This window comes from Melozone crissalis, unplaced genomic scaffold (genome assembly GCF_028551555.1).
Source record: "Melozone crissalis strain CALT ecotype California unplaced genomic scaffold, PUWL_Pcris_2 ptg000038l_1, whole genome shotgun sequence".
Taxonomy (NCBI): domain Eukaryota; kingdom Metazoa; phylum Chordata; class Aves; order Passeriformes; family Passerellidae; genus Melozone; species Melozone crissalis.
In genome coordinates this window covers 6,508,543-6,524,582 of record NW_026535816.1, presented here as the reverse complement: position 1 = coordinate 6,524,582, position 16,040 = coordinate 6,508,543, and the positions used below count along the sequence as shown (strand labels likewise).

At 40.0% G+C, this 16,040-nt stretch overlaps 1 protein-coding gene across 1 annotated transcript in view; it reads left to right on the top strand.

The window, feature by feature from the left end:
- Positions 1-16,040, top strand: part of KIAA1549L (KIAA1549 like) — a 136,678-nt gene that overhangs the window by 104,975 nt on the left and 15,663 nt on the right. Inside the window, exons 17-18 of the mRNA XM_054283653.1 lie at positions 2,772-2,901; positions 9,341-9,688. Of these exons, the coding sequence (XP_054139628.1) occupies positions 2,772-2,901; positions 9,341-9,688 (478 nt within the window). The remainder of the gene's footprint in view (positions 1-2,771; positions 2,902-9,340; positions 9,689-16,040) is intronic.

Below are 16,040 nucleotides of genomic sequence, written 5' to 3'. Positions count from 1 at the left end.
AGTGTGTGGGAGGATCCCATACATATTTTCCTGTGCGTTGTGTAAATTTGCCACAGTTTATTTCAGCCAGGGATCCCTGGAATGACAGAAACTGCTGGGAGGCAGGGAAACTCCTGTGGAGGAATGATTCCAGCTGCACCGTGAAAGGCTGGCTGCTGGACTTGTTAAATATATGACCTGTATCCCCACATGAGGAGAGAGAATTGCTTCTGATGCATTTCTGTGAAGACACAGAACACTTAATTAACTTTACAGATGCTGCAGTGTTTACAAGCAAACCAGTTCTGAATTCTGTGCTAAAATTTCCACACTAAGACTTGGAACTGAATTTGGTATGACAATTATTGCCCTTAGTTTTCTAAGATGGCTAAAATGTTACACTGCTGGAGGAAAACCTTGAGAAACACAACAAGGTAGTGTGGGGTTTGGTTATTGATAAATGAATCAATACAATTGCATTTCTGCAATGAGATAAAATTGCTTTAAAAGCAATCTGGGTAAGCATATTTTCTGTTTTTTATATATTCCTCTAACTTAAGTTGCATTGTTACAGTACTTCCAAAACATATCAGAAAATAGAGATGCAGCTGATTACTTAAGGTTACCTTTATATTTTGAATTAATTTAAAATTTTATTTAAAAGTGATTTACAAAGCATTGCTGCCAAATGATTTGGTTTTTTTTCCAGAACAGAGCTTTGTGCTCTAGGTACCTTTCAGTCATCAGTACCATAATCCTCATGTTTTAAAACATTCCAGCTGTGTTCCCAGAAGGCACTTCCTAACCCATTTGAATGCCAGTTGTTCCTGTTCATACCTCCTTTCTCATTAGTAAAACTCTCTTAAATGAGGTAATTGGCAATCTCAAGGTAATTTTTAAGAGCCTAATGATGAAATGCACCGTTCTTGGGTTTTCTTTAATAGTTTGCAATCAGGTCAAGAATCTGCACGTTTCACAGAGCTGAATATTTGAATCCGTTATAAAATATATCACAATTGCCTCACTAAGTATTTATGGACCTATTGTAAAACATATGAAATTTTGGAGACCTTTGATGTAAGAAGATGGAGATTGTCAGATCTGGTTACCCTGTGCATAACCCTGTTTTCTGTTAATACCAACGATATAGTCAGAGAAAGACTATATAGCAAGAAAGAATTTACTCAATATTATTTTTCTAGGAGAACCTTATTCCAAAAGCCCTGCTTGCCTTCTGCTTTGGAAGTGCATTTGGGACTTTGAAACACAAGCATGGTGATTTGTGATCAAAGGTCACACAGAAGTTTTGGAAAGTTGTCTTAGAACTAAGTACATGCCTGAGTAATTTATTTAATCAGAAGCGTGAAATTGGGTTTTTTTGTCCTACCTTTTATCCTGTCTGATCATGTAAATGTCCTACTTCCTGGATTTCTGCAAACCAGGTTCTGCTGCTCTAATCTGTCAAGGCAAAAAGTGCTGTTAACAAGATGTGGAATAACTGAAGAATTATTTATCAGTGAATTAATTTGGACTGTCTTGTCTGTTCATTTCATTGATGGTTCTTGAGATGTTAAACCATGGAGTGACTTGAAAATGTGACTTCAGACATAATAGTGCAACTTGCCTTACTTCACTATGAGCACTGGCAGGTCCTCTGTGTGAAATAAGCAGCACAGAGACATGTTAGATGACCTGATCTAATTTTAATATTCTGAATGGAGTAATTGCACAAGGCAGAAAAATAGCATGGCTAGGCAAAGATAACTTTGTATCAGGCTCTAGCAGTGTAATTGCTGTGTTAATAAATGAAGCTGGCATGCCATTATTTCATCTGTTACTGATCTACTTCAGGAGCAGTGCTCCTCTGGAGTGTGCAAGAAAATGAGTAATGACCAGACAAAGCATGAGAACAACTCACAAACTCTGCTGGTGTAGAAGTAGCCTTCCTAAAAGATGCAGCTTGATGAAGCATAAAGTTCCTGTAGCACCATTTGGCAAACCCTCCTGCAGATATGTACAGATATGCTCTGTATTTCACAGAGGGATGCTGCATTTGTTTTTGTATAACCAGCAATGAGAGCAGAAATTGTTTTGCTGGAGAGATATCCAGGTATTTTGGATATTCAGTTTTATTCTGCCTTTCTATTGCATTTCCTTCCCCTTGGCTTGGAGCACCCAGCAGTGGAAGCTCAGTGCCCAGGGATGAGCAGCCCTTTGTCCCAGTGAAGCAGCTGAATGCCAGGAAGGACAGCTCTCTGAGAAAGCTGTGGCCAGTTACCAAACTGGCTATTTAAAACCAGCATCTTGCAACAGTTTCCTCCCACTGCTGTGTCTCATGCCATTCCCTGTGCTGGGGGTTTGTTTCAGTGGAGCTTTTTCCTGCTTCTCTCTCAGCGCTCAGGATCAGCAACCAAAATCTCTGCTCCCCATATGTGTGTGTGGGAGAGCCTGTTATTTTTTAATATGTTTTTTAAAATGAGTTTGAATCATATCAGCTGAAGTTAAAAGGGTCCTGATATCTTCTTGGGACATATTTCATCTGGCAAGCTCCCACATACAATGTCCATGTCTTTTACGTAACTTTTATTTTCCTTAAACTGTAAAAAACAATTAATCACCTCTTACAAAGGTTACTGATTTCTAGCACTTCATGTATGTAGAAAGAATATCCTGTAACGAAGTGGCATTTTTATGAACATCATAATTTTAGAATAAACGTGAGTATTGGCAATTACTGTCTGTCATTATTTTTTCTTTTTTCATTTACCATTTTCTTGTTTCATGTTTTCTAGGCAGCCCCTGAAGAACTCAGTGTACAGAAGCAGGCAGTCCCTGAACAGTCCCAGCCCAGGGGAAACGGAGATGGATCTGCTGGTGACTCGAGAAAGGCCGAGGCGTGGCATCCGGAACAGTGGATATGATGTAAGTTTATTGGGTACGGGCACAGAAATCTGCTCACCAAAGCTTTGACTTGCTCCAGGCAACAATTGATAAGCCACAAGACAGATTGCCATGAGATATTTAGTGTTACAGGAGTTCATGTGCACTCAGCATCCCGAAGAAAGCTCAGACTCTTTTGTGTACTTTCTCATTCTACATCAATTTACAGTCTGAAATGCAAAGAAAACCTTTGCCCAAGCCCCATTATTTGCCAAAGTATTGAATCTTGAATTTAGATAGTTCTTGTAAGTGTGTGGCTACTTGACAGTGAGCTTTCTTCATTGCAATTAAAATCCTCTGTTCTGAAGAACAGCCTGGAGCTGCTCTCTTGGTTCAGAAGAATGAACAGAGGATGAACTTAGGAGTTCATCCTAAGAACTAAGTCCCAATGGCAGTGTTTTTGGAAATCCCCTGGGGACAGGGATTGTCCTTTTGCTCCCATCAGAACTGGGAGAGTTTTGTGTAGGTAAATGTCAAACCCAGCCAGATGTGATGCTGCTTTGTGGTCCAAGGAGCTCATGCAGGCAGCACAAGGAAGAGGAGTTGTCTTGTGCAGTCTGAGCAAACACTGTGTGCAAGTTGATGCTGTGTGAACCCAGAAGGAGGATTAAAAATATCCCCCCCCACTGGGGAAATGTTGAGTTTTTCAATCCTTTGTCACATGTGCAAACTACTGTTGCTCAGCCAGCCCTGAGGATCAGTCCCTAGAGAGGGTCTAAACCATTCTGGAAAACAAGGAAGTTCACCTGTGGTTGCCATCCTCTAAACATTGTAGGTGAAAAACATTTTTTGTGTGGGGATGTTTCATTGTCAACCCTCTCTCTGCCAGGAATGTGATTTTAGCAAGGAGAAAGAAAGTACCAAAGCTGGGGGGATGTGTTCAGGAAAGTTTAAACCTTTTACAGTATTCTTCAGGGCAGGTTGTAGTTGTCAGATTTCTGAAATGATTCCCTGCATTTGGACACTTCCCATCAGACTGTAGGAGTCATGTGGAGCTGTGTGAGTGGGCTGACTGGTGCACTGCTTTCTGAGGAATTAGGATGCAAATACTATGCTAATAAAAGCTAGTTTTTCACAGGGGATATTTCCCTGGAAATCAGTGTTGAAAACATTCGGGGAGCAGGCACGGCAGCAGATTTTAAAAATATATTTCAATATATTGTGTATGCTATATATAAACCATTTTAAAAAGAAAATGTATTAAAAACCTTGGAAGTAGATTAATGAGCTTATGCAGATTGTGGAGTGTCCTCAGAGTAATTGTAAGCTGTGAGATGTGTGCACATCACGGAAAAAATTGCTTTTGCCTTGCCTTTGGTGCTGCAGTCGGGCAACCTGTCCCTGGCACAGTGCTTCACTGACAAGTTACATAAAATCCCTCTGCCCGATGCACTGCAGATTCACTGCAGTGCACCTCTTCCAGCTCTGAATGCATTTCCCATCTGAAAGCACAGAAATGCTGCTGGGAAATGGGACAGGATATTGAAATTTAGCTGCCAAGCCTGAGCTGCAGCGTGGGCTGGTCCCCCTCTCCTGTTTGAGGCTCCTGGGAGCTGTGTCTGACAGGCTCTGTCTCCCAGGATACCCACTGATGGCTGCATCCATGGAATTCATGGATCTCACCAGCTAAACACCTCTGCAAATCTGACCTCTGAAAATGGGTGAGGAAGGGCTGCTCTGAGTGCTGACTCATGTGCCCTTTCTGTTTCATACAGCAACACCTGGCACCCATTTTTGACATCCAATTTGTCATATTAATGTTCCAGCCTTCTCTGAGTGCTGCTAAACTCTTCCTCCCAGCATGTTCTTTAGCAGCAGGTGCTGCCAAAGAATAGTGAAATCTGCATTTTATAAGCAGTGCCAAATCATTCAATTTATGAATCAAATAATTCGTATTGCCTAAAAAAAGTTGGGAGACTTTTTTACAGCATAAAAATTTGTGGAGGGAATTTGATCTGTTACCAGTACACCCATGTTATGTGTTGAGGTTTTTCTTCCCAATAACAATAAGGCTTTTATTTTTAAAGAAAAGAGATTGAGATCTCCCAGATTCTTTAAAAAAACTTTTTAAGAATTCCTCATTCATGTGTACAACCACAAGGTTTCCTTTCAATAACAAATTTCTAAATGATTTTCTAAAATACTTCATTCATACTTTTCTAAAAATACTTCATTCTCTGTAATTAATTTTTGTGATATTTCTTTGAATTGTGGTTCTGTTTCTCAGAGCTAAAAACTGGTGAAGATATGAGGATAAAGATACAATATTTTACATTTGTGCATATGAAATATGTAGCTTTTAATATTATTTTGGAGTATACGTTCTACTGTTTGATGTTCTCAGTATATTACTTGCCTTCATAGTGCCTTTATAAATGAATTATTATTGAACAGTATCTAGCTTTCCATTTTAAAGAATCCCAACAGGTTTCACTATCATCACTTTCAAGTAGGAATTAGATTCAGAAGACTTTATTAACATGTTCATTATTTTCAACAAGTTCATGAACAACTCTGTGTAGAGTACATGCCATAACAGAAGATTCTAGAACCTCTAGACTGCTCTAATGATTTATACCAGAGCAGAAAATATTTAGGCTGGTTTTGCTATCAAAGGAAGAAAATGACCTTATTATACATATCTAAATAATCACTATACAAAAGAATTCATGGGCATAATTTAGTTGATATAGCTAAATTAATGCAATGCACCCCAAAGGTTATAGATTAACGTTCACATAAAGAATTTTACTGATAATGTTGCAGCAGCAGAATTATTCAAGAGATGTAGAAAGTCTGTCTCTCACTGCAGGGTTTTGTTTGCTTTTTTCATGTACCTCGAGTTCCTTCTATTGTACAGTACCTGTGTATGATTTTGTGTAATGGTGGCCTCTATTTAGGATAGCTAAGTGTTTCTGCTGAAAGGATAACAAACAAAATAACAAATAACACTCAGAAAGGGATAGGATGAATTGAAATAGATTTTAAAATAGGAGGAAAAGAAATTATTATTAGTTTTCTGCAAAATCTACATGTCAGCTTTTATACTGATGATTCAAAGCTGCCTTAATGTTGGCCGCTATTATGAATCTTGTATACATGTGATATATTTTAAACATTCTGTGGGGGTCTAATGGCTTCAGCAGTGAGTTGTAGTAAAAAAACTGATTTATTTCAGCATTGGGTACTAATAGGTCTATGTGGTATTCCACTCGCAATTTTGCAGGCAAGAGCAAATGGAAGAACCATGGTTGTTAATCATCCAGTCAGGATATTATGATTTCAGAGGCTCTTTGGCTGCATTTACACAAACTACCATTGCATTTTATAGTCAGCTTTCTAAAATGTGTCTGATTTTTATTTATTGTAGCAACACAAGCACCAATGGAATCAAAATGAAGGAATGAAATTATGGGAGAGGTTTTAGTTGAAGATTTCCTACGAAGTTGTTCCATTTAAGATAATTTGGTGCAGTTGCATTCCCCTTCCCCCAGTCTGATGTGTGTACCACTTGGGAAGCCTGAATTTGAGTTTCTGGCTTTGAATTTAGATAATATACTGTGTAACTATGACTATGTAAATTATGGTTAAATTCTAATGTGCAAATGTTTAATTTTTATCTTAATTTTTCTTTCTTTTTTACTGCCATACTTTCATTCAATACAAAATAGGTATGCTTAAAACAAGGAAAGCAAATTAGCATTTTACTTAGATTTATTATCAGTTTTCACTACCAGTATAACTCTTTTATGAGTGGCTGATAACAGAAAAAGAACACCAGTTTGGTATTTCCCTCTGAAAAGGAATAAATATATTTTATGATTGTCCCACAGCTTACAAAAGCTTGGGGGCACAGTCACTTATCTTTTTCCCCTGTAATAGTGATTTTCTACACCTGAACAGATATGCCACACTAGGAGCTACAGAACTCCTAGTGAAATGATCAGGATAGTGCTGGAATTTTTAACAAGAACATCCTGTTGTATTCTTTTATTTAGGGCTATTTTAAACACTAGCACAGTTTCTAAGCACATGCTATATATAGAAGGAGGCACAGATCCTTTTGCTCATCCCAGTTATCCTTCACAGTCCATGCATTTTACAGGTATTTAAAGAATTATAGTCATATATTTATTATTATATATTTATATATGATATAATTATAATTATAGTTGCTGGTTAGAAACATATGTTTTTAAAACTCTGGGCTGTAAAATTGATCTTAAAAAATACAGATGAAGTGTGGTATTCCACTTTCAGCTTCTTGCAATGTGATTGATTTCTGTCATGGAGTTAGAGCCAAAAAAAAGCAGGGAGATGATTTCTGTTTGTACTTATCTGTACAGTAGGAATCACCCTAGGAGTAGCCCTTCAAGCTAAGCTGCCCAAGCACTGTCTGGCTGTGGGAGAATGTGCTTCATTCCCTGTTCCCAGGTTAACTTTGCATAAATACCTGTGACTCCTGCATGGGGGCTGGGTAAGACCCGTGGGCTGGGCCACGGTGTTCTCTGCAAGGGGCAGGGCTGAATTTGTGATGTCATTGTGGAAGTTCAGAAAAACTCCTGAAGTTTAGTTCTTCAGAAATCTTAACGTGAGAGCCTGAACAAAGGAATTTCAGTGTCTCTAGCTGTAATAATCTGTCCCTTGTAAGGGGTCCTTCACAGTGATGGCACTATTTGGGGAACCTTACTCTTCCTGGCACAGTTGCACTGCCATTGATACAACTAAGACAAGAATTCAAATGTTAATTCTAATTGGTTTAAAGTGAGCCATTGACAGTTTAATCTGCTACAGAGTGTCCCTGCTACTTTTCCCAGCAAAAAATGTAGAATATAAAGGGCTATTATACTCCCCTGCATTGTATTATTCATTTCCAATATTTGTTGTGTGTCTATATCATTATTGCTGCTTTCAGTAAAGGGATGGGACCACAGTTGGGCAAAAAATGATTTATTGCTCAGATAAACATCAGTATCAGAGGCTGTGATATTTATGAGAGCGAGCAGTTGGCCATAGCACAAAGTAGTCACAGGTTTTTTGTTACAAGACAATATATAACTTTTTAATCCAATGGACAGTTGCCATAGGGTTTATTTTGCTTTCCTAACCTATTACCTTTACTTCTACTGCAGTGCAGATACTTTTATCTAACAAGCTACTATTACACATACACACCTATGCTTCTATTAGAAATCTAAACTCTTAGCTTATTCTATACAGTTACACCCCTACATTATAAACCCTTCACCATCTTATTAATACAATTTTTTACTTTCTAAAGACATATTCTTACTTACAACTACAGAAACACACATTTATGATTTTTCTGCTTAATGTCTGTATATTTTATTTTTACATCAACCCAAGCTTCTCCCAAGGCTGCACATCAAACCCTCCTGTGTCTGTGGAAGTTTCTATTTTTCCATTTCCCACATGTCTACATTGTTACAATTCCCGATTGTGTGTGCGTTATGTCTGCGTGTGTTACATCTGTGTGCATTACGTCTGGGTGAGTTACGTCTGGGTGAGTTATGTCTGCGTTACGTCTGTGTGTTACGTGTGCATTACGTCTGGGTGCGTTACATCTGCGTGTGTTATGTGTGCGTTACGTCTGCATAGTTATGTGTGCGTTACATCTGTGTGAGTTATGTCTGTGTGTGTTACGTAATATGGATTAACATCTGGGTGCGTTATATCTGCGTGTTATGTGTGCGTTACGTCTGCGTGCGTTACGTCTGTGTGTGTTACGTGTATGTTACGTCTGGGTGCGTTACGTCTGCATGGTTATGTGTGCGTTACATCTGTGTGAGTTATGTCTGTGTGTGTTACGTAATATGGATTAACATCTGGGTGCGTTATATCTGCGTGTTATGTGTGCGTTACGTCTGCGTGCGTTACGTCTGTGTGTGTTACGTGTATGTTACGTCTGGGTGCGTTACGTGTGTGTTACATGTGCGTTATGTCCGTGTGCGTTATGTCCGCGTGCGTTATGTGTGTGTTACGTCTGTTTGTGTTACGTGTATGTTACGTCTGGGTGCGTTACGCATGTGTTACATGTGCCTTATGTCCGTGTGCGTTATGTCCGTGTTACGTCTGTGTTACGTGTGTGTTATGTCTGTGTGCATTACGCCTGTGTACGTTACATGTGCGTTATGTCTGGGTGCATTATGTGTGTGTTATGTCTGTATGCATTACATCTGTGTGTGTTACGTCTGTGTGCGTTATGTCTCTGTGAGTTACGTCTGTCTTACCTCTGTGTGTGTTATGTCTGTGCGCGTTACGTCTGTGTTACATCTGTGTGCGTTACGTCTGTGTGCGTTATGTCTGCGTTTGAGAATTGTCCAATGGCACAAATGCTATTTGTAAATGCTATCAAAGCATGTGTAAGGCCTGTGACATCCACTTCTATTCCCCCCACCAGACCGAGCCTGAAATCATAGAAGAAACCAACATTGACCGCGTCAACGAGCCGCGGAATTACGGCAGGGCCCGTCAGGCCAAGGGCCACTCGGAGACGTCGACGCTGAGCTCGCAGCCGTCCATCGACGAGGTGCGGCAGCAGATGCACATGCTGCTGGAGGAGGCCTTCAGCCTGGCCTCTGCTGGCCACGGGGGCCAGCCCCGGCAGGACGCCTACGGCTCGGCCCCACACCTGCCCTACTCCGAGGTGGTGACCAGTGCCCCCGGCACCATGAGCCGGCCGCGGGCGGGCGTGCAGTGGGTGCCCACCTACAGGCCAGAAATGTACCAGTACAGCTTGCCAAGGCCCGTAAGTGGAGCTTCTCTTTGCCACACTGTAATGTCAGAAGGGTGCTTCTGTTCTGAGCCATGTGTTTTTTTAAAGTAGTCCCATTTAGGTGCTTAAAACCACAAAATAAGTGTGTGTAGGGTGATGTGATATATATACATCTACATGTGTGCTTGCCTAGACACCAACCTGGACTTTGCAGTTGGGCTACACACATACACCATGAGCCACACACGTACACCATGAATGACTCTATTTTATTAGTATTTATTTCAGCAGCAAGGTTGTCTTGTCTAAGTTGTACTAAGATTTAAAAGAATAGTCTTCAGAATAGGCTGAAGATTTAAAATAGCTGTTCAACAGACCCCAAACTCTTGGAACCCTGCTGCTGAGAATTTTAGACTTTCTGTACTGATAGGCACTGATCCCCGAGAGAACACTGTGTTTCACCTGAAGCTGTAGAGAAAGATTCCAAAATTAAATGATAGAACTAAGATTATAAGTGTATTGTTTGAATAGAAGTGTGTAATATCACATAGTGGAAAACTGAGAGTTTTAGAATGTAGTAATATATTTAAAACAAGATACATGTTTTAAGGCTGGTCCTTAAGACTAGATAGACCTTTAGAAGCTAGTCCTTCTTTTTCACCTTCTTGTTCATGGGCTTAAGTAATATTATGTAATTAGATAAAAAAGTCCACATTATGAACCACAGGTACTCAGTTATTAAGGTAAAAGGAAAAATATTTTACGTATCATTTCTTAATTAAACAGTTTTTCCTTAAAAAGCCTTGTAGAGAGAGAAATATGACTCAATTTTTAGTTGTTAGAGTGAAGTGCTGTACAACTCACACCAAACTTGTTTGCACATCTCTTTCTGCTCAGGTAATGGATATTAGGAAGAAATGTGGTTTTATGGATTAACTATGGTGACATCTGGGTAGGGAACACCAACTCTTCTGCATCACTGGGGAGGTTCAGCACTGAAAAGCAACATGAAATGTGGGCTGTAATTGGTAGTCTTGCACTTACAGCTATTAGCTTGGGTCTCTAGAGAAGAAATCTAGAGAAGATTGAATTCCACAGGTCTCAGCTGACCTTATAACTGACTTTATCCTTCATTTTCTAGCCTCAAGCAGCTCACCTTGCAGGGTAATACGTGAATTAGGAACTTAAACCTGAGGGTGGAAATTGTTAATGGAATTTTGTAGGGGTCTAGACAGCAGTGACACCAGCACTGTGCACACCCTCACGTGAGAAACTGCCCCTGAATTCCCACATATGGTAATGTGAAACTCAACAATATATTTTCTTTTGTGTCGGATACAAATCTAAACCAAGAGGTGATTGCTTTCAGATATGGAATAGCCCATCTAACAATACCAATGTGATAAATTGTTCATTTTAAGGCCTTTTTTTGGTCAGAATATTTTTTTAAGAATATATTTCAAATTGAGTTCCTAACACTCTGGCTCGAATAAGAGGATAATGCAGAAAAATGTCCTCAGTTCAAAATCACCCTTACCATGACTTCCTTGACAATAAAAAATACATTAAGGGATGCTCCTTCTGAACTATTCTGAACACAGCTGAAAGCCAGTGCAAAGGTTCAGGTTGGTGCTATTTAAATCATGCTTAGGTTATTTCTGGCACTTTGAAATTGGTCCGATGAAATTCGTACAGCATATAATCATTTTTTATGGTTAGAATTCGATTAAAAGCTTAAGAGACAGCTAATAGGGAGTCAAACTACCTTGACACTTAAAAGAATCCTTCTTAAATGAAATTCAAAATATTATATGGTGAGAGGTTTTTAAAAAAATATAATAGCCTAACTCTTCTCATGGTGAATGATTCACTGTTGTCTTTCTAAGACTTATTACTCTCCTAAATCATCTGCATGTTTGGAACCTTTTGCTTATCTTTCTGGCATTCTGAAGACAGAGTTAAATAGTTGAATTCCCTGCAGATAGTTGATTGCCACAGATGAGTATAGGCACAGACTGCTGGGCTTTGGATAAGGGCTGGTAATTCATAGTTTTCTGCATATCAGTTTCAAGTATATGCACTGTGCTTCAACCACCCCATTTCATGGTTTGTTCTCATGGGCATGGAGGGTTGGAATTGAAAATATCCCCATCTTTGGGGATGAGAGGTACCTGTGCACTGGGATGTTCGTTACCTCTATAAACCAATAATTAGTAATTTTTCCCTTTCTTAAAATTCAGTTCTGAGTGGCAATTAGAAGTCAACATCAACAATGCTGTTACAATTCAAACCACTGAGCATTTTGAAAATGAAAATTTCATCTTTGAAAATTCAAGGGCATTTTGTCTGCTTAGATGGAGCAAGTGCTGAGGGGTCCAGAGCCACTCTTTAGTTCTGTGTTGCTTCCGGTGTCCTCCAAATTGTGGATCTTTATTTTTTTGTAATCAACTTCTTGGCTAGTCCCACCATCAATCATTTGTGTATCTCTCCAGAGTGTGCACACATTTTTTTTTTTTCCTTCTCCTTTTTCTTCTCCCTTTTGAGGCCTTCTGCGTATTTTTTATTTGTTTGTTTGGGTTTTTCTGTACATGCTGCCATTAATACTGAAATTATCTGTAGCTCTTGTGAGGGAATGCCTGTTTGCCAACCTGCCTGTTGGGTGACCTGTGAAAAGAGGATTCCTCCACACGGGGCTCATGCCTTCTCCTGGCAGAGGAAAGCCAGTGGAATGCAAACTCTCCCTGTTGTTCTGGAGCTTCCAAAACGTGATGAGTAATACTTGGCTGAGTCCTTGGCACCCAGCTGGTGTGCTGTGACTGGAGGATGGAGTTAAAGGGTTGAACGTGTGACACCAACCGCCAGCTCCGTGCCTTGGTTGATCTTGTTTGGAAATTTGCTTTGGAAATGTGCTCAGCTGAGTCAAGTGAGAGCTAAGAGCAAAGAAAACCCTCTCCCATCACAAGGCTGGACCAGTTTCCATCTCTCCTCTCTAGTGCTCTGGAAAGAGGAGTGAGAGTCACAGAGCTCTGGGTCCCAAGGTGAGAGCCAGCACCACAAACAGGCACTGATGACCAGAACTTACAGCCTGAGAGACTGGTAAAGCATCCCTGTCCTCAGAGCTCCCCTTCATTTAACAGGGGTAAAGTGGGAATATTTTACCAAAATTCAGCCACTTTAAATAACAGCTACTTAATATGAAACAGGACAGCTATAAAGGCAAAGCCAAATCAATAAATTTGCATTATTCCTGAATTGCAATTTAATAAACAAATAAGTTAAATCATTCCAAGAGTTAGCAAGGACACTGGCCTTTTAATTCCTATGGTGAGATGTAAGGAGATGGATATTTCTGTAATTAGAAGGCAACATAGAATACTTTCACTCAGGACAAATCTGTAAGTGGAGGGTAGTAAAAATATTTAAATATTTGAGCTAGGAAAATGTAGCCTTAAAACTAACTGCAAAGTTTCTGCTTTGGACATTAGTTATTTTGTGCTGACCTATGAACACAGGCTTGGGTTTGTTCAGGCTGGAGAAGAGACAGCTCCAGGGAGACTTTAGAGCACCTTCCAGTACCTAAAAGAGCTACAAGAGAGCTGGAGAGGGGCTTTTTACAAGGGCAAGTAAAGTGGGAATGACTCTGAACTGAGAGAGGGCAGGGTTAGAGTAGATATGGGTAAGGAATTCTGTACTGTGAGGGTGCTGAGGCACTGGACTAGGCTGCCCAAAAAGTTGTGTGTGGCCCATCCATGTCCAGGCTGGATGGGGCTTTGAACAACCTGGTCTAGTGGAAGGAGTTCAGGCCCAGCCCTGTCTGTTGCAAGGGGCTTAGGCCTCGATAATCTTTAAGGTGCCTTCCAAGCCAGTCTGTGAGTTTTCTTTTCTTTTCTCCATCCTGACAAGGGGTACCTTGGGCTCTCGTGGGTTGTAGGAGACAATGGTGTCTGCTGGTGGCTGGACTTTATCCTCCAGACGATTTATTGTCCTTGGCCCAATGGCTGCTAAACTGCACTTCCTACTATTAAAAGTTATTTATTGGTTTGCTTTTTAAATTGTCAGTGTTCTAGCCACAGCAGACTCCTTCACTGGCATTACTTACTGAAAGGGAGGCACAGGGTCTGCTCTCTGCTACCTGTGCAGTCTGTCCTGGGTCTCAAGTGGGATTGCCTCTGCCTGATTGTTATAGCCTTTGTGTTACAGACTCTCTCATTTTTCATAAAATAGAGTTTGGAACCCATGCAGAATGTTTTCCTTCTTAAGATTGTTTTCTTTTGTTCTTTTTTGGGCTTTTGGTTTGTTTGTTTGTTTTTGTCTGGTTGGATTTTTCTTTTGCTAAAAACCAAGAGACCATTTAAAAAAGATAAATATTTGAAGAGTAAAATTAGGCAAATCTGTGAAATCAGCTGGGTTATGTTTTCTGTTTGTTGTTTTCCTCTCTGACTCATTTCACAGTGGTGAAGTGACTTTAATTCTACAATCAGGCCCATTGGCCAAGAGCCTAAGGGCTCATAAAAATCTTTAACAGGCATCTGTGGTAAAACCTTGGCTTCATTTAGCTTATGAACACTTCTTTCCCATTTATATGTTGCCTGCAGGAAAACACTAATGCCCCAACAGGTTAGAGAAACTCTAGAAATTCCGCTGGAGTTCCCTCCCACAACCAGGTTGGTGTGTGGCTTCTCAGGGCAACGAGGGCTGACTCCTGTCGCTGCTGGACAAACAGTTCCTCAGCGTGGTGGAGCAGATCTTTTTACAGGATTTTTCACTTTAACAGGATTCTCTCTGCCCAGCCATTAGCAAAATATTGCCACTCACTCAAAATTGCTCATCTTCCGTGTAAGCAGCAAAATGAAGGCTTAGATTTTCTATTTTACTTTTTTCCTCAAAATTTCCAGTGCAAGTCACAGCATATTTGTGAACTGTGATCCCTTAAAATACCTAATACCTCCTTTGATGTCCCTCTTCCAAAGCACAACACACAAGAGAGAGCCCAAATCTACCTCTGAGTCTCTGCCTACCCTGCTAAACTGTCTGGAGTCGCTTTCCACTCCCAAACATTATCCCAAGTGCTGTTCCTTTAAAACAGGGGGAATAAAAAGGATTTCATGCTTGGCACAAATGCAAGCTGAGAGCAAGATGTGGGATGAAAGGCTTGTGGAGCCAGAAGGGAGAGTTCAGGCAGCCTATGAGGGCACTGCCAGCCTTTGAGATGCAGAAGAGGCACTGCAGACCATTCCACATCCAGCACTATCAGGAGAAATATAACTGAGGTTTTCTTTGATGCAAATAACATTTGTTTTTCCCTTACGGTTCTTTCATTAAAAATCAAGTGTTTCTGACCCCTGGCTAAGAAATGTAGCAGTGTCTTTTTAGACTTCTCTTTTTCCTCCCACTTAAATGTAGAAATGCTTTAAATATCATGGTAGCATGGTGAAAGTAAATATTAGGAGACTTTGTAGGTGGCATGCAAGAAAAAATGATTTTCAAAGACATGCCTTTGAGGGTTTTTAACCTGTTTTAGAAGGGGTAGCAGTGAGAGGACAGAGAAAGATGCTGAGTCTGTACTGCTTTTCCCTTGGAGACACATCAAAAATCAATTTGATAAGTTACCTTTTCTTTTTGTTGACCTATTTTTCCAGGTATTTGAGAATGAAGGCATTTGGAATATGGTCTAAATGTGTAATTTTACAAGATGATTACAGAAAGCGTTTTCTGATATATGGTGTGGGATTTATATTGCCAAATTCCAATCTAAATGTAGGTGGTAAGTCTGAAATAACCATGTAAATCCTGTAGGCTCTTTCTCTGGGCAGGAGACAGAGTGTGACTCATCCCATGTGTTTTAATGTGCTTTTAACTTTCACTGCTGTTTGTGGAGGAGTTTCTCTGGGTAAACCAGATTCCTCTTGTTTAGAGGGCCAAAGTCCCACCACTGGATCCCTTTTTTATTTTTCAAAATGCCAGTGTCTTAATAATTGTCAGCCTTCCCCAATTTTTTTTATTTGTTATTCCTCTGATTTTATCTTTATTCCCATGCATTGCTTTGAATCATCGTCATGCAAACCACAACTAAAAAATAATCACAGCTAAATAATAAAACAAAAAGCAATAGGAAAACAAAACCCTCACCCATGATGTAGTGAAGCATCTAGTGAGATATCATTCCTCTATGTGTATTTGAAAAATTACAGCCTCCAATCTATAGCAGTGCAAAGGATTTAGGAGGAAAATTTTGTCCTTCATGTAATTTCTGGGGTGCCCTGAGTTTGCACATAATTAGTCCTCCTTCACATGTATTGGTGATGAAAATCAGAATTACTGCAGGCAAGCTGCTTAATTTTGTGATTTTGTGGGTGGGCCTGGTGTTCCTCTGGATCAGTCTGCC